This window comes from Onychomys torridus, chromosome 6 (assembly GCF_903995425.1).
Source record: "Onychomys torridus chromosome 6, mOncTor1.1, whole genome shotgun sequence".
NCBI lineage: Eukaryota > Metazoa > Chordata > Mammalia > Rodentia > Cricetidae > Onychomys > Onychomys torridus.
This window is the reverse complement of record NC_050448.1, coordinates 56697300-56719948: the sequence shown is the minus strand read 5'-3', so window position 1 is coordinate 56719948 and position 22649 is coordinate 56697300. Positions and strand designations below refer to the sequence as shown.

At 45.0% G+C, this 22649-nt stretch overlaps 1 protein-coding gene across 4 annotated transcripts in view; it reads left to right on the top strand.

Annotated features, from left to right (window-relative positions):
- The first annotated feature begins 2838 nt into the window (after positions 1-2838).
- Fnip2 (folliculin interacting protein 2) overlaps positions 2839-22649 on the top strand; it is a 116417-nt gene continuing 96606 nt past the window's right edge. For 3 of the 4 annotated variants that reach the window (XM_036190109.1, XM_036190108.1, XM_036190113.1), the window contains exon 1: positions 2839-3157. In XM_036190109.1, coding sequence (XP_036046002.1) covers positions 3063-3157 — 95 coding nt within the window. In that variant the 5' untranslated portion in view covers positions 2839-3062. Of the gene's footprint in view, positions 3158-3684; positions 3725-22649 lie in introns of those variants that run through there. The other variant, XM_036190110.1, reaches the window with a different exon arrangement.

Sequence of the window (22649 nt, the reverse complement as noted above, 5' to 3'; positions counted from 1 at the left end):
GAGGCAGAAGGATCAGGAGTTCAAAGCCAATTTCAGCTACACACTGAGTTCAAGGCTACCATGGGCTCTGTGAGACAATGTTTAGTTTGTTTTAGGTTAAATCCCCACCAAAAAGAAAAACTGGAATGGGACCACTGGTGTTACATATTTTCTCTGGCATGCTAGGAGTTAAAAACACACACAAGTTTATTCACGATATAGCAAGCTACAGAGAAAATTTTACAAATGGATTTCTCTTATAGATTTTGGACTCAGATAAAATTTCTCTTCTAGTAGAACACATCCATTTAGAATAGTGGGATGGTGGATTAATAATGTCATTAACAAGGCCTGGCGGTGGTGGCGCACGCCTTTAGTCCCAGCACTTGGGAGGCAGAGGCAGGCGGATCTCTGTGAGTTTGAGGCCAGCCTGGTCTCCAAAGCAAGTTCCAGGAAAGGCGCAAAGCTACACAGAGAAACCCTGTCTCAGGGAAAAAAAGAAAAAAAAAAAAGAGACACAATTAATATTGGGTTGGGGATTTAGCTCAGTGGTAGAGTGCTTGCCTAGCAAGCGCAAGGCCCTGGGTTCGATCTTCAGCTCAAAAAAAAAAAATGTCATTAACACCTCTTTCTTTGCCATTTCTTGTCCTGGTTTCATCTTCAATCTTCTGTCAAGATAGTTGTAGCATTCTATGCAGATCTTAAATATTAATAACTATATTTCAGTTAGGAGGAGGGGAACCTCTTCTAACTATTTTCCCTCTAGTCTCATCAGGAAGAAGGAGTACCAGGTTTCAGCAGGTCACTAATAGCGTCCATGATAACCTAACAGAATTCAAACCCAAACATTACAGAACATACATGTTTTGAAACAAGTCATGATTCATGGATAGATCAGCATACAGAGGACAGCTCTTTCCCAATCTGCCCTTTCCTGGGTCATTGTTATTCTGTTATCTCCAAGAGTTCAGAATATTCTACTATTCCTGTTTGCTTGATAGCCACATGCAGAGCCATATGACAATGCTAGAGACTGGGGCTAAGACATGAAGAAGCAACCTCTGGATCTTGCTCTGTAGACCAGGCTGGCCTCGAACTCACAGACATCTGCCTGCCTCTGCCTCCCGAGTGCTGGGATTACAGGCGTGCGCCGCCGCCACCACCACCACCTGGCTCATCCTCCTATTTTTGATTACTTATATTTGTGAAATAGGTTTGCTTTTTAAAGTCTAAATGTCCTTTATTAAAATTTTATTTTTTGTGTGGATTGTGCATGTGAGTGCATTGCCCTAGGAGGCCAGAAGAGGGAGTAGGATCCTCTGAACTGGAGTTCCTCTTGGTTGTGAGTCTTCTGACCCACTTGCTGGGTCCAGTCCTGTGCAAGAGCAGCATGCATTTATAACCACTGAGCCATGTTTCCAGACCTTCTTTTGATCAAGTCCAAGAAATCTTGATGCGTCATTTGTTCACCGTTCACAAATCTGAGGGAGACGTTAAACTTGAAGTAACTCTAGCTCTACTACCTACTGTCTGAAAAGCTTTAGAGCTCAGTGTTGCGAAACAGGTTAATAAACTGTTTTGAATGTGGTCAGATGCTTCATAACCGCAGATTCTTCAGAGTCTTGCACCACAGCACACTGAACTCTCAGGGGATCTGAGGAGTGATAACATAGGCAAATGAATTTAAGCACACACCCTTCTTCCCCAAACCGAAGTGTATGCCGAAGCCTTTTTTCTTACGTGCTCTTATTATTTTAACTAGGAAAGCAACCATTTGTTTTATGTATTTCTCTCAAATTTCGAAAGCTAATGATTCCGTGTGTGTGTGTGTGTGTGTGTGTGTGTGTGTGTGTGTGTGTGTGTGTGTGTTTTAATAAGGGCTTAGCTACCTGCAGCTTGTTTCGTGACCCAGGTACCCGTGGGGCCCAAGACACCAAACAACACAGTGACCTGGATAAATTGTAAATTCACTCAGGTTTAACTCCGGCCGCGGCAGAAGCTTGCCAAGACCTCGAACGCAGTGAGTGATTTGGGCCAGAATCCCCAGCAGCAACCTCAGCACCAAGTTGCTCCCCCAGCTTCTTGCTGGGGAGTCCTGTACCCGGCAAGACGGGGACCAAGTTCAAGGGCTTTTTCTCCAAAGAACAAAGACCTCGGCAGTCTCGCTCTGGCACTCAGTGGCTCAAGTGTGCGGAGAAGACCCACGCACCGCGCCCTCCTCTCCAGCGCCGGTCAGCGCCGCGCCAGGCAGGGCCGCGCCCCTAGTGATGTCGCCGCAGGGCGGGCAAAGCCGGCCAATGGCGACGCTGGGCCGCCTTGCTCCTCCCTCTCTCCCGCGCTCCTCCCCCGCCTCCGACCCCTGCGGTCGTTACTCCCTCCTCCCTACAAGCCTCTCCCCATGCGATCCTCCCCGTCTCTGGAGCTCCTCCCACATCGCCCCTTCCTACACACGCCTCTCCCCTACTCCCTCGCGCTCCTCCCCATCACTCCTCCCAACGCCTTCCTCTCCCCATCCCCCCGCACTCCTCCGGGTCCCCCGCGCTCCTCTCAGCCCCTCGTGCTCCTTCCCCCTCCCACGTGCTGTCGCGCTCCTCCCCCATCCCCCACGCTCCTCCCTCTCCCTCGTGCTCTCCCTCCTCCTTTCTCCGTGCTCCTCCCTCTCCCGCGTGCTGCTCCCCGGCGCTCCTCCCCGCGCCCTCCACGCTCCTCCTCCTCCCCGGGGCTCCTCCCTCCCTCCTCTCCTCGTGCTCCTCCCCCTCCCGCGTGCTGTCCCTCCTCCTCTCCTCGTGCTCCTCCCCCTCCCGCGTGCTCTCCCTCCTCCTTCCTCCGTGCTCCTCCCCCTCCCGCGTGCTGCTGCCCTCTCCGCGCTCCTCCTCCCGCGGGTGCGAGCTGTCAGCCGGGCGGGCCGGCTCCGTCATATGACCGGCCGGCGGCCGCGGCCCCGCACCTCCCGTCCGCTGCAGCGGTCCCGCGCTCGCGCCCCTCCGGGCGGCCGCGCCCCCGTCGCCATGGCCCCGCCGCGGCCGCCGTGGGCTGCGCGCTGAGCCGCCGGGTCCCCGAGCGTGGCCGCCCGCGTGCACGCCATGGCCCCGACCCTGCTCCAGAAGCTCTTCAACAAAAGGGGCGGCGGCGCGGCGTCCGCCCAGGCCCGGCCGCCCAAGGAGGAGCCTGCCTTCAGGTGAGCGCGTGCGAGCCGGCGGGAGGACGCAGGGATGGGACCCCCGCGCCGCCCCGTCCCCCTCCTCCCGGGCGGGACCCCGCGCCACCTCGTCGCTTTTCCCCCCAGCTCCTCCCGGGAGGGATCCCTGTCCCCTCCGTCCAGGTTCTCTTGGGTGAGACCCCACGTCTCTCTGTCACCTCTCTGCAGGTGGGACCCTGGCCCTATCCTTCTCCCTCCTTCTCTGCCTCCCAGGTGGGACTCCGGAGCCTCCCAGTACCCTCTCTCCAGGTCTTTCAGGGTCCGAGAGCCACGAACCACCCTGTCCCCTCTCTGCTGTTTCCCCGGGGTGGGACCCCAGCGCCGTCCTCCTTCCCTGCTTTCCAAGTCTGTCCCCAGGTGGGAGCCCCGCGCCATCCTCTGCCCTCTTTCCCCAGGTTCCTCACAACATTTCCATAGATTGCTCCCGCGCCCGAGCACCTCTGGAGCCCCTGAGTACCTGCCAGGGTCTCCGGAGGGAAAGTCACCTGCATCTCCTCTGCTCCAGAGCCTGTAAGCTGTCATTTTGGGGCAGCTCCCACCTCCTGAGTATGTGACAGTATTTTGAAGTTGTAAAGGGTGGAGCCACGGGGGGGGGGGGGGGGTGGGGGGGTGGGGAAGCAGCATCTTTCTTGCAGTGTATGATAAGCTCGCCAGTGGAGGAATAAAAGTGTGTAATTTCCTCATCAGTTACAAGACTGATGCCGCAGGATGAGTGGAAAGGGAGGGAAATACTTTTATGAAACGTCTCAGGGTCTAATTTAACAAAGCTGCGGCAGATATTTATCAGTTCATTTTCGGAACACACACCTTTGAATTAGCATGTATTAAGAAGCTTGCTCAAGACCCACAGTTCTAAGTGGCAAGTCTTGGCGTTTTGATCTAAGCAGTTGACTTGGAATCTAGTCTTTAAAAATCCCCATACTGTTATACTTTTGGGTAATAAGTTTCCAAAGATGCTTCCTGGGGTCCTGTACTGTCTCTCAGCACGCTTATGTCGAGAAAGTCATTTATTTGCTGGTTAAGTTTTCAACATTAAAAAAAAAAAATTGAACACACTTTATCGATTCTGGCATTCTGGTGGTGCTTTTTGTCCAGAATGTCTGCAAAAGCAGCTTATTGTTGAAGAAATCTAGAGTCAGTACAATAAGCCTTTTAAAAGTCAAAGTAAAACTTTGAAATTATTACTATTAATATTTGAGGTATCACTCTGGTAGTCCAGGCTGTCCCCAAACCCTTGGTCATCTTCCTGCCTTTGCTTCCCAAACCTGAGGCATCACATTTGAAATGAATTTTGGATAAATTTCATCCTCTGTATTGTTTAAAAAATTTATTTAAAACAGACACAAACCCTCACTAGAGTTATACAAGATTTTCTTTCGTTTTGTGTTTTGACACAGTCTTATGTAGCTTGGGCTGGCCTCGATCTCCTCCTTATTCCCCTCTTACTTCCTCTCAAATGTATGTATTACAGTAAACATGGGTGCCGCCATGCCTGGCTCCGGCTATGTGAGAATGAAACATTAAATAGACTAGTGTGTGTGTGTGTGTGTGTGTGTGTGTGTGTGTGTGTGTGTGTGTGTGGTGTTGGGGAGGTGAATTGTGAGGGTTCCATGTATAATAGTCAGTGTCATTACAGTAAGGCAAACTGAATCTGATGATGTGGGTAGGGAATTCGGTGCCTTTTACTTGTCTGCCTACTAAGTGCTGCGGTATAACTTCCCAAAATAGTAGGATTACTTTGGAGTCAGGATGTGTAATGCCCCCTCGTTCTTCTTAGAACCCCAGACTAGATCAAGGTGCTAGGTCTGGTCAGAAAAAGGCCTGTGTGATCCAGGTATCTTCACTTTGGCAGCCCTCACCAAGGACTTTAAAATCATTTGAGTGCTGATGGAGATGACGTGGTATTGTTTCTTGAGTTCCCCGCCTATTTGTCCATCCCCACTCCCTCCATGGATAAGGTTAAATTTGGTGCATTTTAAGCAACAACAGAAAAGTTGTGACTATATTTAGGGCTTGGCCATATTAGAAAAATTGATTCCCACTTTGTGAGCACATTATTAGTACTGTGTTCTGACTTCTCTTTGTTGTATAAGGAAGAACAAAATTGTGCCATGGAGTCTTTTATTCTTTGCATGATAAATTCATTAATGTGTATTGTGTGCATGTTCGTGCACATCTTCAAACAAGTTCTACAGCAAGCTTGTGGAGGCCAAGGGACAACTTTCAGAACTCACTTCTCTCCTACCATGTGGGTCCTGGGACTCTAGAACTCAGGTGATCAGGGGACAAGTATTTTTGGCTGCTGAGCTACCTTGACAGGCCCTATGTAGTATTTCTTTTGTTCACCGCAGTTTTTTATTTTTAATACGCTTTTTGAGGCAGATGTTTTTGAAGAGTTTTGAGATTGCCTTTCCTCCCTTTTTGAGACAGCGTCTTCAATAACCCAGGCTGGCCTAGAAGTCAAAATCTCGGCCCTAATGTGTTCAGAAACTGGGGTCACAGATTCACCACCATGCTGGGCACTTGTATGACCTCTGTTCTTCTCTGGGCTTTTCACTCTTCCCCGCATCCGCATGGTCCTGTAGTTTTCTTGTGTGTCAGAGGTAATTTGTTGTCTGAGTGAGTAGCCGGAACCTCACACTGCTTCCAGATCATCCTCTGTCAGTCATCACCTACAGAGGTCTGTGATCACAGTCAAGATTCCTTCTTATACATTTTCTTCACCATCTGGAGAAAAATGCCCATTTTTTATGGCCTTGGTAGGAACAGAAAGGAATCAAGAGAGGTTGAGTTTACAGTCTGGCCCAAAGCAGTCAGGAAACAGGATATAGTTGTAATATTTCTGAAACCTAGACCTTGCTTAAAATTATATTGTGTTTGGCATTCTAGAAGGTTTTGTTTACTGGTCTTCCAATAATGCTTTTCACTTTTAATTAATTGGTAAGTATCTACTTGAATAACTCTTTGGCCAAGTCCAAAAATGAATAGAATTTAGAAATAGGATTTCTGGACTTAAGGTCAACATGTTTATATAGGACTTTTAAAAAATTTGCTTTTTTAATATATGTGTATATGTGTGTCTGAGTGTATGTGTGTGCATCAGATGCATGCAGAAGCTTTCAGAGGTGTTAGGTCTCCTGGAGTTACAGCTGGTTGTGAACCTGTGTGGATGCTAACCAAACTTGAGTCCTCTGCGAGGGCAGCCAGTGCTCCTGACCACTGAGCCAGCTCTCCAGCCCCTACATAGATATTTTTAATAGTCAAGGTATATCCAGTGTCTTCTGTACCTGGCTCATATTTGAAACATTATATTATTGTTTTTTTCCCATGCACCGAGGACCAAACCCAGGGTCTCATGCATGCTAGTTAAAAGATTATCTTAAGATTGTTTTCATTGTTTTGAGACAGTCTCTTTTATTTTACTTTATTAATTTTTAAAAAATTTATTTTACATACCAACCACAGTTTCTCCTTTTCTCCTGTTCCCCCACCTCCTTTTTACAGCCTGCCCACATCTACTTCTCAGAAAGGGGCAGGCCTTCCATGGGAGTCAACAAAGCATGGCATACCAAGTTGAGGCAGGACCAAGTCGTGGGGGTGGGGGTGGGGGGGTGGGGGTGGGGGGGTGGGGTGGCGGCGGTGACGGATGACAACGATGACCAACCACCGCTTCAAGTGCTGAGTAGGTCTTGAAATCTTGATCCTTCTGTCTGTACCTCCCAAATGCTGAGATTCCCAGTCTGTGCCACTGTGCATGGCTCTTATATTATTGTTATTTATTCATTCATTCATCGTTGGGTCTCAGACTGAATCTACAGTCTTATACATTCTGAGAGTTTTCAGGTTTTGATTCTTTGGGGTTTTTGAGACAAGGTCTCATGTAGCCCAGGCTAGTCTGGAACTTCTGATCCCCATGCTGTACACTGGAAGGTATTTCATTTGCAGGGATGTGCTATCATGCTTGGTTCCTGTTTTGTTTTGGTTTTTGGTTTTTTGAGACAGGGTTTCTCTGTGTAGCTCTGGCTGTCTGGAATTCGCTCTGTCGACCAGGCTGTCCTGGAACTCACAGAGATCCACCTGCCTCTGCCTCCGAGTGCTGGGATTAAAGGCATGTGCCACCACCGCCCAGCCTTGTTTTGTTTTTTAAATATCTGGGCCAGTTTCCACTTAAGGAGTGATGGGAAAGATGGGCTGTTAAATGTTTTCCTCTATTCTGGATAGGTTAGATGATGTGAACATCGCCTTGGACATGGGGAGCAGATGAAAGCATTGTCACTGCTGAGTAGTTAACTGAGTAAATGCCACCAAGAGGGAGATCTGTAGTAATTAGCTGTGTAAATGTCAACAAGAGGGAGCTTACTTCTTTCCTCCGGTCCTGAATACCTAAGGCCAAATGGCCTAGTTAGTGGTAATCCCCATTTGTTCTGTTAGAACAATTCAATAATCTGTTACAGGGCTAGGATAAATATAATTTAATCCACTTATTACCAAAGAGCTGCTAATGCCAGTTTACAGCTTGGCTTTGCACCTGTACAAAGCCTTCGGAGGACGCCCATGTGCCCTAGAGTTCAGGGTGTAAAGGACAACAGATTACATACTAAGATGAATAAATAGACATACTCCAGGAATGATGACAAATATATTCATAAGCCTAAATCTGAGAGAGAATTCAGTTTTATCCTCAGTTCAAAATTAATTGTTATTGTCATTCACTGTTATTATGGTAGGCATGATTTGGGCAAGACTGCCTTCCTTCATATTGCCAGGGTGTGGTTATTTCTAATCGGATTGTTCTAGGGCAGAGTAGAGAATATTCTGGGAAAAAAAACTTGGTTTGTACTCCAGTACACCCCCCCATGGTGTGTGTGTGTGTGTGTGTGTGTGTGTGTGTGTGTGTATGTATGAATGTGATGTGTATGTGTGTGATGTGTATGTATATGTGATGTATACATTTGGTGGGCATGAGTGTTTCACATCGTACTTGTGGTCAGAGGTGCAGGTCCTGGTTTTCCATCTTGTTTGAGACAGGGTCTCTTTCATTGTTTTTGCTGTCTTTTCCACTGGTTGACCTGAGGTAACAGACCCTGTGCTATGTGGATGGGTTGTATATAGGTTCTGGGGATTCAAAGTCTTATTCTTAGGAGTCCACGGCAAGCGCTTTACCTACTGAAGCATTCCCCACATTTGTAATGCCCATAAAATAAGACTCCGGAGAGATGTCCTTGCCTGCCACTGTATATCTACTGGCTTACTCTTATGTCCTTGTTTTGACATGTTATCACATATTGTGAGAGGTTGTTAGTGATTTTAGCAGAGGCGAATAAGGAAACGATGCCATCTAATGCTCTTAGACCATCTCAGCACAGTGGCGCATGCCTGTAATCCTAGCTTTCGGGAGGTTGAGGCAGCAGGATCAGGAATTGAAGGCTAGCCTCAGCTTTGTAGGGAGTCCGAGGCTGGCCTGGGCTACATGAGACCTTGTCACGACACAACAAAGTAAACAACAAAAAGAGGTCTTGTAAGACAAAATAGGGAAGCCATTTAGTCTTGCCTCCTGTCACATGTTGACATGAAGCCGAACGATCGGCCTAGATTTTCTCTGCTTGTCCAGCGTTAAGTCATGTGTGAGATGATACAGTCCCATATGAAAGATTTTAGGTGAGGCGGTAATAAAGTGGGTTAGAAAACTCTCAGAAAGAATAGACTACAACTCAAAATGATTTTAAGCAGTGGCAACTCATCTTAGGTAATGAAGTTTCGTATTCTTTTGAAGCTTTTCTAAACATGGAACTGTCTTCAGAGTCTGCTTTCTTCCTGTGCAGACTTGAGGCAGTGGAAGTAGATGTTTTTCCACTTGTTTGTGCAGTTCTTTTGATTGCTGTTTTGTTTCCACACTGTTGATTTTTTAGCCTTGATGCAGTCAGTGGTAAAACACAGACCCTGTGCTTTCAGAGACGCCTTAAAGACAAATAGACAGCATTTCAGACCTGGACACGTGTGACTGCACATTCAGGAATACTTTTAGTGATACAGTACTTTTTTTTTTCTGAGTTATTTGCAGGTTTTCCCCACCCAAAGCATTTATTTAATGGAACAGATGGAATCCACACTTTTGTAGGATTTAGTATAAAGCTAAATAGTTGCACGTTGAAGCTCTGAATTTGATAGGTATGCCAGAGACAATGGATGGGTTCTGAAGCTACCTCTGTCAATGAGAAGACTGTGTTGTGTGGTACAGGATGTATTATATTTCAATGGCTTTTTTTTTTTTTTTTAATTTTTATTTTCCGGAGCTGAGGACCGAACCCAGGGCCTGTGCTTGCTAGGCAAGTGCTCTACCACTGAGCTAAATCCCCAACCTGGCTTTTAATCAACATGTTTTAAAATTTTTCACTGGTATATGTTAGTTATATGAAGCAGTGGGTTTCGTTCTGGCATTTTCATGCATGGATATAATATGCTTTGCTCAAAACCATGGTTTCTTTATGCCATTTCCATAAATTATATCATGTGCTTTCTTATGTTTAGTTTTCCATTGCCCTTCTCTTACCTCCCTTCTTTCCTCGTGGTTTTTAGTATCAAGAATGAAATTTTAGTGAGCTGGAGATACAGCCTAGTTGGTAGAGTACTTACCTAGCCCGCAGGAAACTCCGCAACCCCAGCACCACATAACCTGGGTGTGTGATGCACACCTATTATCCAGCACTCGTGGGGTAGAGGTGGGCCGGGGAGCGGAAGGTAATTCTTGGCTACATAGCAAGTTAGAGGCAAGCCTGGGGTACACTAGACCCTACCTAAGAATTAACCTTTTCCTCTTTGTTAAGGTAACTGAAAGCTCCTGTTATTACAATGACATGCTTGTTGTGGGATTTAATATATTTTAAACACAAGTTCAATACAGGTCTTAGGAGGGCAGTTTTGCTGCTTACCCCCCGTCTGTGAGGCCCGGAGTGGCCTTTCTCTAGAATTGGAGCATAGTTCTGTTGCTGAGTGCAGGTTTCCAGCTTTACTAGAGAAGTCTGTAGAGAAAGGTGACAGGCTCTTCTCTGTTTTTCCAGAACTTGAATGAGAGACTTGGGTTGGATTTTTCTTTCTTTTCGTTGTTTGTTTTTGTTTTTTTTGAGACAGGAACTGTGCCGCCCAGCCCTGTACCTGTTGTCTTCCCGCGTGAGTGAGCCTCCCCAGGACGGGGCTTATAGGCATGAGTATTACACTGGGCGAGGCTAGATGTTTATAAAGCAAAACCATGTAATTATGTTTTTGTGATTGTTTTTCTTTGCGTAGGGTGTCGCCGTGTAACCTGGGCTGGCCTGGAATTTGATGTGTAAACCAGACTGGCTTCCCACTTGCGCTGTACAGTGCATGGCTGCTGTAAATCAGTTCTAACGTGTGAGTTTGCCACGTTACCCATTACTGTCGGATGAAGTGTGTGGGGTTGAAATTTGGACCTGGGCATGTGCGGAACTTATAGCTGAAAGGAGAATTTAAAAAAAAAAATTGTTGTTAGTTCAGGTTGTGTTTCATGGTTTGCTTCTAAAGGTCAGCTTAAGGAAGCCACTTTGTTCCTTGGCAGAGGAAGTTTTATTTAAAAAAAAAAAAAAAAGGCTCCGTCTTGCCTCCTTGCTTTCCTCCAGTGCTTTGGCTGTCAGCCTGAACTGCTGGTGGCTGAATATGAGGTAGGAATGGTAATGTGCATCACTTCTCTAGCTACTGGTTTTCTTCTTGTGCTGTCAAAAGGGACACATGACACAGGGGCTTTGCTTAATGTGAATCTCTGGGCCTGGGCTGTGAGGTCATGTTCTTGGCTAACAAAGTGAGTTGGTAAGTTCCTCTTTCCCAAGCATACTTTATCTCAGGTTTGTAAAAAAAAAAAAAAAAAAAAAAGATTATTATATAAAAGAGGAAAAACAGGATGGACTTTTCCAGCTCACTGGGCATGTAATAGTGATTTCTCTCCACCCCACCCGATCTGTAAATGGAACATCCATGACTCACCATAGCCACACAGGCACTTTTGTAACCCTGCTTGAATGGGAGGGTGGGATGGGGATGGAAGGAGATGATGGGCTGGCATCCCCTTTGTTCAGGCAGATTCTGTCCAGCTGCCATTGTATGGACTTCTGCAAAGGACAGTGGGCCTTCTCATACATCATGCTACACAGCCTTTTAAACAGTGCTTTCTGTTTGTACTGGAAGAATGCAGTAAACCAATGTAATGAAAATGCATCCAGGAAGAATGGAATATACCAATGTAACAAAATGCTCTTCTGTTACATAAGATTTTAGTATTAAGAGCCAGGGGGATGGTTCAGATGGTTCAGAGGGTCAAGGTGGTTGTCATCAGGCCTGAGGACCTGAGTCCAGTCTCTGAGACCCACACGGTATAAGAAGAGAACCGAGTCACAGGTTGTTCATTGAATTTTCTGTGTGTGCCACGGTTGTGTGTCTATATATACACACATACAAATAAACACAAAATTTAAAACTGGACAAAATTTAAAAAATATTTTAGTATTAGCATCAGTCTGAGCCCCTTACGTTTTTATCTAAGCTGCATTCCTTTCATTTGGATTACATTTGGAATCTCTTTAGTTATTTGTGCATGTGATTTTTTTTTTTTTTTTTCTTTTCAAGGGTGGGTGTGGCTGGGCATTGAACCTGGGGATTGCTTTCTTTGAGCTGAACTACATCCCTAGCTTTTCAATTAAAAATGATTTTTTAAAGTTGCCTAGACTGGTCTTAAACTCTCTTGATAGCCCAGGCTTCCTGGAAGCTTTTCTTTAAAAACAAAACAAAAAACAAAAAAACTTTGTCTCTCTCTCTCTGTCTGTCTTTTTCTCTCTTTCTGTCTTTCTGTCTGTCCGTCCCTCCCTCCTTCCCTCCCTCTGCCCTTCTGCCTGTGGGTCCTGGGGATGGAACTGAGGTTGTCAGGTTTGGTGGCAAGCACCTTTACCCCTGAGCCATCTTACTGGCCCTCTGCCTAGATCTCTTGATCTCCCTGTTTCAGCCTCCCAATTGCTGGCTGGGATTACAGTTATGTGCCATCACACTGTACCCATGATTTGCATAATTTGTAAATTAAGCTCTGAATTTGTACCTTAGCATATGGCTGTAGAGGTGTGTGTGTGTGTGTGTGTGTGTGTGTGTGTGTGTGTGTGTGTGTATTGCTTTGAAAAACGATTTTTTGGTCACCTTAACCTAGAATGAAAAAAAAAAATACTGTTTTATTCTGTTTTTACTTATGTGTATGAGTATTTTGCCTTCATGTATATGTGTATACTATGTGCATGCCTGGTGTCCAATCCTTAGGAACTGGAGTTACAGAATATTGTTAGCCATCGTGTGGTTTGGTTGAACAGAACCTATGTCATCTGCAAGAGCAGCAAGTGCTCTTAACCACTGACCTATCTCTCCAGCCCTGGATTTTTAAAAATCATAAATAAAAGCATGTCTGTATCTCATAGATCTTTAAATTAATGGTCATTGCTGCTTTTTAATCTACTGATACCTAATAGAAAATGAAACCCAATTACTAGGCATCACAGTGTGGTGGTGTTTGTTTTGCTCAGTTTGGGGGGTCCACCACCCAGCTCCCAAATAAATCACACAAGGAGGCTTATTCTTACTTGTAATTGCCCGGCCTTAGCTTGACTTGTTTTTAGCCAGCTTTTCTTAACTTATTGTTGTTCGAATCTTAGATGGTCTTTTAATAAAAAACCCAGAGCCAGATATCAGGGTGAAAGCTGAAAGATCAGAGAAGCAAAACAGCCAGCCACTAGTCCTTACCTCTATGAAATCTTCAGCCTAAAGAGAGTGAGTTCCTGCTTCCTCACACTTTATATACCTTTCTCTGCCCCGCCATATGACTTCCTAGGATTAAAGGTGTGTGTGCTTCCCAAGGAAAGGCATGATATCTCAAGTGCTGGGATTAAAGGTGTGTGCTACCACTGCCTGACTTCTATGTCTAATCTAGTGGCTGGCTCTGTCCTCTGATCCTCAGGCAAGTTTCTTAGGGTACACAACATATCACCACAGGTTATCCTGTCTACCTTTTGCCTCTGGGCCTTTCCCGTTCTCTTACTTCTGTAAATCTTACTCTTCCCCTGTGGCTTGCTGTGTAGCTGAGTGGCTGGCCCCTGGAGTCCTCCTTCTCTGGCTCCTAGATCTCAGCTCTCTCCTCCCTGTTTTCTCCTTCTATATCTTCTCTCTGCCTGCCAGCCCCACCCTTCCTTTCTCCTGCCTTGCTATTGGCCGTTCAGTTCATTATTAGACCATCAGGTGTTTTACACAGGCACAGTAACACAGCTTCACAGAGTTAAACAAATGCAACCTACACCAAAGTAACACATCTTCAAATAGTATTCTACAACAGTTGCTATGGGCACTGGGGCCATAGAAATTCATTCTCCCAGAGTCCATGGGGAGCCTGCATACTGGCTAGGAGCTTGTCTGATCCAGTAAACTTAGTTGGCATGTTGTTATGGCAACTGTTAGGTTTTTCACAAGTTGGGGACAGGTTAGATGTCAACCTGCACATTCCTCAAGAAATGAAACAGGGTTGGTTTAGGATGTGTGAGGAAGAAGCTACAAAATCACTAGTCTAATCTCTGTAGTGTTTAACACTTTAGATGCCAGCTATCTCTCTGATGTGCCCAGAAAGTTGGGTATTCTCTTTTTCTATTGTGCAGACAAACTTTTGGGGCTATAGGGTAAAAGCATGTTTATTATTGTTTAGTTTTTATTTAACTGTATTTACTCATTATTTTATATGATTGAGAAGTAGTAACAGGGCTCTCTTTTAAAGCTGACGTAACATCTTTTTTAATTTAAGCTCCCTTTGAATGTAATTGGATAAAACAAGAAAATGGACTTGCATTGTTAGGGCTGCGGCAAGAGATTTCTGCATCCTCGTCCTGTCACTCTGTTGAGCACTTAACACGGAGTGTGGCAGGAAGCTGTCAGCAGATAAGCGCTTGGTCAAGGAGAGCACAAATTCACTGGCGGGCTCTGAAAACGGATGCTCTTCAGCAACTCGGTAGCATTCCAGAACTGGACTCTGCTTTTGGCTTTGCTGGTGCAATTGGTGGAAACCAGGGCCTCAGGAATGCTAGGCATACACTCTACCACTGTGGCACACTCCAGCCCCAGAATCCGGTTTCTTGAACTGTTCATTTGGGGATGGGGGTTGCCTTTTGTAGTTTTACTGACATAGATTATAACATTAGTAAAAGAAACCTCTGGCTTGCAGGAGGTAAAGGTGCTTCTGTCCCTGGAACCCACAGTGTAGAAGGAGACAACCAACTCTCAGAAGTTGTCCTCTGACCTACACTCAGTCTCTCTCTCTCTCTCTCTCTCTCTCTCTCTCTCTCTCTCTCTCACACACACACACACACACACACACACACACACAGGTGTACATAAATGGAACTGTAAAATTACTTAAAAACAGAAATTTGTGTTAGTATTCACCTGCATTGAGGTGTGGTGATGGAAAGTTCCATTATATAGCAAGTTCCAGGCCAACCTCCTACATAAAGATCCCTAAAACAAGCAAACAAATAAAAGCAGTCTTGTTATAGGCAATTCAAAGGAAGGTCTTTGTTTCATTAATACTAGTGATTTGTTTACCTTGCTACAAAAATGATAGAGTAAGTGTTCAAAAGGGTGGATTGATAACCCCTGCTACCAACCAAAAACCCAAAACCTTGTTTGAATAATATATCAGATCTAGTTAGAAAATCCCAGCTATGTCAGAAACATCCACTAAAAATCTTTAATTTAAATAGTATGTATGAAACTCGGACCTTCCTCTGTGTTGGTAATGTCCCGTATACACTCTAAACTCATTTGAATTATCTTGTGGTAAGACAAATTAGGTCTCTCACTTAAGATATAGCTCAGCTAGTTGTGAAATCAGTGTTGGTATGCCAGAGCTTGGAGCAAGCATTTTATTTGCTTGTTGCCTGAAATGATGACTTTAGAAAAAAAAAAAAAAAACATAGACCCATCGATACTTTCCATGTAGGTTTTCCAGTTGAACAATTAATTTGAAAATGGGTTAACAGGTAGAGCACATTTCAGGCTAACATGTCATTAGTGGTCCCTCCCCCGCCGCCACCCCTCCCCCCCCCAGTGTGGAAATGAACTGTGAGTAAACATTCCCCCTAGTGTATCAGGCGATGGCTATTTGCTCTAGAATGGTACACCCAAATAGTTGCTAGGGCAGAAGGAGGTGGCAGAAACTACTAGCACAAGTGTGCAAAGATGGACTCCTGGTAGCCAGTTTGTTCTAAGTGTACAGGATTTTGTGGATAACCCATTAACATTGGTATCTGTAGTACTACAGAATGGTGTGTGTGTGTGTGTGTGTGTGTGTGTGTGTGTGTGTGTGTGTGTGAGACGTATTACTTTGAATGTTCCTGAACAAATTGTGTGTTTGTTCATGGATTTATTTTTGTTTAAGGTTATTATTACTTTTCAGAGTAGGGTAAAATGCCAGGAAACTGCTATACAACCGAGTTATATCCTGAGCCATAGATTATTAATAATTTGAAAACATATCTTAATGTCTTATTTATGTGTGTGTGTACATGTATGTTCCACAGAATGTGTCTGGAGGTCAGAGGACAATGCTGTTTGTTTTTCACTCTTTTCTCTTTGCTTATTCATTGCTCTTTTGGGGGCCTGCCACCCAGCTCCCAAACAAATCACACAGGCAGGTTTATTCTTAATTATAAATACCCGGCCTTAGCTTGGCTTGTTTCTCGCCAGCTTTTCTTAACTTAAGTTATCCCATCTATCCCTCTGGGCTTTTACCTTTCTCTATTTCTGTGTACCTTTCTTTACTTCTTGCTCTGTGTCTTGCTGTGTCGCTGGCCCCCTTCTTTTCTCGTTCCTAGATCCTTTCCTCCCAGATTCCTCCTTCTGTATATTCTCTCTGCCTCCCAGCCCCACCTATCCTTTCTCTTGCCTTGCTATTGGCTGTTCAGTTCTTTATTAGACCATCAGGTGTTTTAGACAGGCAAAGTAACACAGCTTCACAGAGTTAAACAAATGCAACATAAAAGAATGCAACACATCTTTGCATCATTAAACAAATATTCCACAGCATAAACCAGTGTAGCACATCTTAATAATATTCCACAATAGGACAACTTTGTGGAGTTTTTTCTCTCTAGGGTCCCAGGGATTGAATTCAAGGCATCAGGCCCAAGATTATTAATTTTTAAATGCACCTGGTAAAAAAAAAAATCAAACAATTTGTGTAAGGTTGACATCAAGTCTCTTCCCTTCATATTTATAATTTCTTTCCTCAGAGGCTGCCAATATTCTATTAGTTTCTTTTGATCCTTCCAGAAGTGCTCTCTCCAAGTACAAGAAAAATATTCTTTTTATGTCATTGCATACAGAGGCAGCTGCTGCATGCTGTTTTGCTAAACTGTCTTGTGCTTGTGTGTGCACTTGCTCACATGAGTGCCCATGCTTCCAGGTGGACAGAGGAGGCTATCCAGTGCTCTGCTGTACTGCTTTCCACCTTATTCCCTGGCAGCCAGCAAGCCCCAGCTTCCTCCTGTCTCTCCAGCCCCAGACCCTGCGGTCATAGGCTCCTGAAGCCATGCCTGGCTCGTTAGTATGTGTTCTGGGCATCAGACTCAGGTCCTGATGCTTGAGGAGCAAGTTTTCTTACCCGTTGAGCCACTATCCCAGCCCACTAATAAGTATCTTCATTTCTTTTGAGTAAGTGTAATTACTATTTAAATAAGTCTCCAATAAATAAAGTTCCTTTGAATATACTCCTTAACTTAGTTGTTCTCTAGGCTGGCTGGACAGTGAAGTCAGCCGGCAAGCCCAGCTTATTCTCTCAGAGATCCTGACTTTGTGTCTGGGCTGAGACTTTCAATGTTTCTCAAACCCTCCTAGGTAATTTTAGTGAGCAGCCAATCATTTTAACTATTGATGGTTTAGAACGAAATGGTGAAATTCACGTTAAAGGGTCCTTGTGCACAAGGTCAAGTGACCAGTCTAAGAATTGCCACCTGTTGACACTCTTACCAGTGGCACACATTGGAGGCTGCTTGGTGGAGAAGGTTTAAGTCACAGTAAAGAAACTCAGTGGAATGGTGGTGAATTTGGAAACTAGCTCGTCCAGTAGTTGTTGATCACTTTTGTAGTTCGATGTTTCTTAGATTGTTGTAAGTCTTGTACCGAACATTTTGGCAGAGCTATCTAGATGTAAGATATAGGAAATGGACTTTTAAAAAATATTTACAGGGTTGGGGATTTAGCTCAGCGGTAGAACGCTTGCCTAGCAAGCACAAGGCCCTGGGTTCGATCCTCAGCTCTGGCAAAAAAGAAAAAAAAAAGATGTGTGCCACTATGCCTAAAAATATTTACTTTGTGCCGGGTGGCGGTGGTGCACAGCTTTAATCCCAGCACTCAAAAAACAAAACAAAATAAAAATACTAACTTTGTGTTTAGTGTATATACATATTTTGTGTGGTGTGTGTGTGGGGCGGGGGAGTATAGGCCAGAGGTAAACATTAGGAGTTTTCCTCAGTTGCTCTCTTATTCCCTTTTTTTTTTTGGGGGGGGGGGGTGTTGTTTTGAGACAGGGTTTCTCTGTGTAGCCCTAGCTATCCTAGAACTCACTCTGTAGCCCAGGCTGGCCTCAAACTCAGAGTCCACCTGCCTCTGCCTCCCGAGTGCTGGGACTAAAGGCGTGCGCCACCACGCCCCGCTTGCTCTCTTATTCCTGAGACAAGGTCTCTCTTTGTATGTAGAGCTGGGTCCATTTCTGGAGTCACAGACGCTAGGTGTAGCCCCTGGCTTTCACGTGGGTCCTGGGGATCTGGACTGAGCTCCTCATGCTTTATTGACCTAGTCATCTCCCCAGATGTCACATTATTATTTGACCTAATAACTCAAAAGAAAAAAAAGCTCTTGTACGTGATGATTTAAAAAAAAAAAAAAGGTATGTTGGACAGCCATTCTTTAGGCAATATCATTATGCTGATTAATGACAAACACTTGCTTGCTAGTTGTACAGTAGGAAAGTAGCAAAACTATGGTGTTAGCTTCATAGGATAGCAGGTGACGTGGAAATGATTATGACTATGTTATAAACTGTTTACTGTAGATTAGAAAATCCCAAAACTGTTTGCTATTGAAGTGGTGAATGTGTCAGTAAATATGCAAATAGATAACTAAGAACTGGAAAGCAAAAGGGAAGTTAAAAAAAGTGTTGTGGTGGGGGTGGTGGTAGTGGATACACAGCTTAAAACAATAAGGAGGGAGCAGATGTATCTGAGGCTATAATACAGAAATAGTTCCAGAACCCTTATCCCCCAGTGTGCTAAGCACTGTTCTCGTGCATGGCTGATTTGGAGAGTGTGTGAAGGGGTGTCTCTGACTTCCGCTTGCTCCAGCTAACACTGTTAACATGCACGCTAGCTCTAGTTGGTGCAAATTCACAATTCCTGAGTTGTTCATCATTCTGTCTTCTCAAAGCCATCTTCCCCTCGAGTCCAGTTTGCATTGGACGTTGATCTTAATGCTGCTGGCTTGGCTTCCTGTGTTCCTATCCCCGATTCCCTGAGTACTGGGATTACAGGCAGGCATGGCCACACTGGGGGACAAGCTTTATGCTATATTTTAAATTTGTTTCTTTACATTTATTTCTTCTTGGAGGAGGGGGGAGGCCATGAATGTGTGTTGGAGCATGCATGCTGTGGTGCCAGTGTAGAGATCAAAGAACCAATCTGTGGGAGTCTTTCCACCACGTGACTTCTGGGGAATCAGACTCAGATCATCAGGCTCAGGGGAGAGAGTGCCTTTACCCCCTGAGACATTTCACTGGACTCCGTCATTCTTTACTCCTCCTCTCTGGTTGTGAGTTTCGCGGCTGGGAAAATTGAAGTTAATATTGTACTTAACATAGACTAGCAATGTGAGGCGGAGTGAGCTGGACTTGACCTTCTTGTATGCTAAACTAGTAGTATGTTGTGGCCTTTCCTGAGGAGCTGCGAGGAAATAACTGTTCACTCCAGATAAGGCACCAAAGAAATGATTCCGTCCAAGTCCAGCTTGGTCAATCAGTGAGTTTATTGGGGTTACTTACAGACGTGACGTGTGAGTGATTCAAGGTTAGCTGCGTCACCAGAAGGTTCTTCTGAGTATGAATGAGGATTCCTGAAAGCTGTGTCCCCAACTCCCAGGCTGCTTACCAACTCCCAGCAGTTACTACTTATGTGACCTTAGGCAGTGGTCACGTGAGTCTTCTAAGATCTCTGAACTTCCAGAGCCTGGTAAGGTTGGAGGGATTCCTGAGTGGTCAGCTTCCCTGGTCTTGAGGAGGAAATGTTTGCACTCACAGGAAATAGCTGCAGAACATGATTAATGCTGATTGAGGGTTCTTGCCAAATCATATCAAGGTTATCAATCATCAAAACTGTTGAGTCCGACTCTCCAGACTGTAGTAGGTAATTTCGTTGTGAGTGAGATACTGTCATGATGTGTCTTTCTGTTTTAATTTGGGTGGCGGAGGCGGGTTGAACACAGTACCTCACACATGCTCGCATGTGTTTTCTTACTTAGCCGGGCCCTAGCCTCTGGTTACTTCAGAAAGCTTTATGTGCAAGGCACTGAGCCTCCAGCTCACCATTTCCTTTCCTTTTTTTCTTTTCATATTTTCTTTCTTTCTATTTTATGTGTATGAGTGTTTGCCTGGATGTACATCTGTGCATGCAGTGCCCGTGGAGGGGAGAAGAGGGCATTGGCTCCCCTGGGACAGAGTCACAGATGGTTGTGAGCTGCCATATGGGTGCTGGGAATTTAACTCTGGAAGATTGTTCTTTATCTCTGAGCCACCTCTGCAGCCCCTCACTATTTGCCTCTAAAGGTTTACCCCAGAGATATCGTTAGTGAGGAGGGCACAGCTATCCATGAAGATAAAACCTTGTTTTCTGCCCATTTAAAAAAATATATATCTGGAGCAGGACATAAGGCTTCACACTTGTAATATCAGCATTTGGAAGGCTGAGGCAGAAGGAATGACAGTCTGAGGTTAGCCTAGGCCACATAATGAGTTCTAGGACAGCCTAGCTACAGTGAATCCCTTTGACAAACAAAACAAACACTCTTGGATGTGGGGGCCTTGATCAGCTATGACCTAACCATTTGGGAAAGTAGATTTGCACACACAAATTTCTCCCTCCTCTTCTCAGGAGTGGGAGGGGCCATTCACTCACCGCGTGTGGCTCTGAGTGCATCAGTTGCCACGGTTGGGAATCTTCCTTAGGGCTGAGGTTTGCATCCGAGTTTAGTACTGTTTATAGGCCGTTGTGCTCCTATTGGTGTCTCTTGTGGGACAGACGGACAGATGGATGGACGGACAGGTGCCTTTTCAGGGAACACTGGACAGGATGTGGAAATGAGGAAGAGTGAATCATAAACATGAGAAACAATAAAACTAAGTAGTCATACTTATAGTAAGGCCAGGGTTTGGAGCCTGAGTCGCCTGGGAGGATGGTAGCCTAATGAATAGACATGGGAACTTAAAAGGGGATGCATACATTTGGTATCAACGTGAGCTGTATTGAGATGAAGTTGACGGCCTCTGAGTAACACCGTGTGACGTTAGGTTTATCAGAAGGGGTATTAGCCTCCATGGGTCAGAGTACCGGAACTCACCTTTAACCCTTTGAAACCTTTCTTTTTCTACCCTCCCCACCTCATTACGGTGGAAATTGTTTCTCCAGACGCAGTCAACTGCTTGATCGTCTTTGCTGATTGCTCTAGAGCGGGCGCTGGCCCCGCTTCACTTGTGAACTCAGTATTTTATTCTTTCTCGTGGCAGTTCATATACTCTAAGCCTGTTTTCTTTTGAACATATGTATGGGTAAACTTCGATTTTGAGGCATGTGCGAGGGTGTGAGGAAGACGAAGAGAAAAGTGGCCAACGTTTTGGGGCCTGTGCCGCCGTGGGAAACTGCTACTGTGTGAGCTGATTTTAAAATTAAAAAGACCCTTGGAAGTTGTAAAATAAAACACAGCGCAGCGACTTTAGAAAGCAGAATGGGTGGAAGTGTCATTTGTGTTTCTTTTCAGACTGTTCAGTTCTGTGCTGCGTTTATTGACTGGTACTTCTGGTTTTTCGGGAAGTTAAGTTTTTGTAATTCTTCATGTATTTTAGATATTAAACCCTCTCACCCTGGTCTGAAGTGTAGCTGATAGAGTGTTCTCCCATTCTGTAGGCTGTCTTGTCTGTCATTCCATTGACAGCTTCTTCTCTTCCTCACAAACATTTTAATTTAGTGTAATCCTGTTGGTTAATTTGGGGGACTATTTCCTCTTCTATTGAGGTCTTATTCACAGAAAAATTCCAGCCTGTACTTATATCGTCAGATGTCTTCTCTTAGAAGTTTCAAATTCCTGGTTTCTATGTGTCCTTTGGTTCCATGGTCAAGAGCGTCGGGTGCTTCTCCAGAGGGCCTGAGCTCTATTCCTGGCACTTATGTGGTGGCTCAATCTATCTGTAACTCCAGGCTTCTGGGGTCCAGTGCCCTCTTCTGGTCTTTGAGGGCACCGCATGCATGTGGTGCACAGATATACATGCAAACAAACACACACACAAATAAAGAAGTCTTTAAAAATTAAACATCCAACATTGATTCGTTGATCCAGTTTGACTCCATGTTTGACAAACCAGCATCTGTCTTTATTGTGCAGGACAGGAACCAGGTGGCTGTAGAGCTAGCAGGCTCTCTCCTGGATACAGCAAGATCTGGTACATACATCTGATTTCTGTATCATTGCCTTTGCTGGTTTGTTGTCTTGTGGGTATGGAAAGTGTTCCCTCCCCTTCCCCCAGCCCCCATTCTGTACCCATTGGAGACTGTCACTTTTGTTCTGTGACAGGGCCTTTTGTAGCCCAGGCTGGCCTTGAACTCACTCACTATGTAGCTAAGAAGGGTGTTCAACTCCTGATCCTCCTGCTTCCCCATCTCAAATGCTAGATTATAGGGCATTGTCATCAATGACACCTGTGCCATTATTCTGTGTTCTCTTGTGTTTTTTCATTAGGCATTTGCTCCGTGCTGGCATTGACTGGACAGTTAGGTGACATGTAGGGTCAAACCTGACCTCCTTCCCTTGGCTAGCTGCCTCCTTTATGTGTCTTTCCCTTCCTTCCCTCATTCTACACTAGTGGATTTACCTCAGTCCTTGACACAGTGTGGACTTTTCTCTCTGGGAAGGTTCTTTGCTTGGGACTTGCCCTCTCCTTCCTGTCTCTGTTTCTGTTTCTGCCGTGTTTTGTGTAGCCTAGGTTAGTCTTGAACTCATGATCCTCCAGCCTCAGCCTCCAGCGTGCTTGGATTATAAGAGCACTCCACCGTGCCTACTGCCTGTCATTGCTGATCATACCTTTACCGACTATGGCGGTTAAGAGTCAAGCTCTCGCCCCGAACCTGGA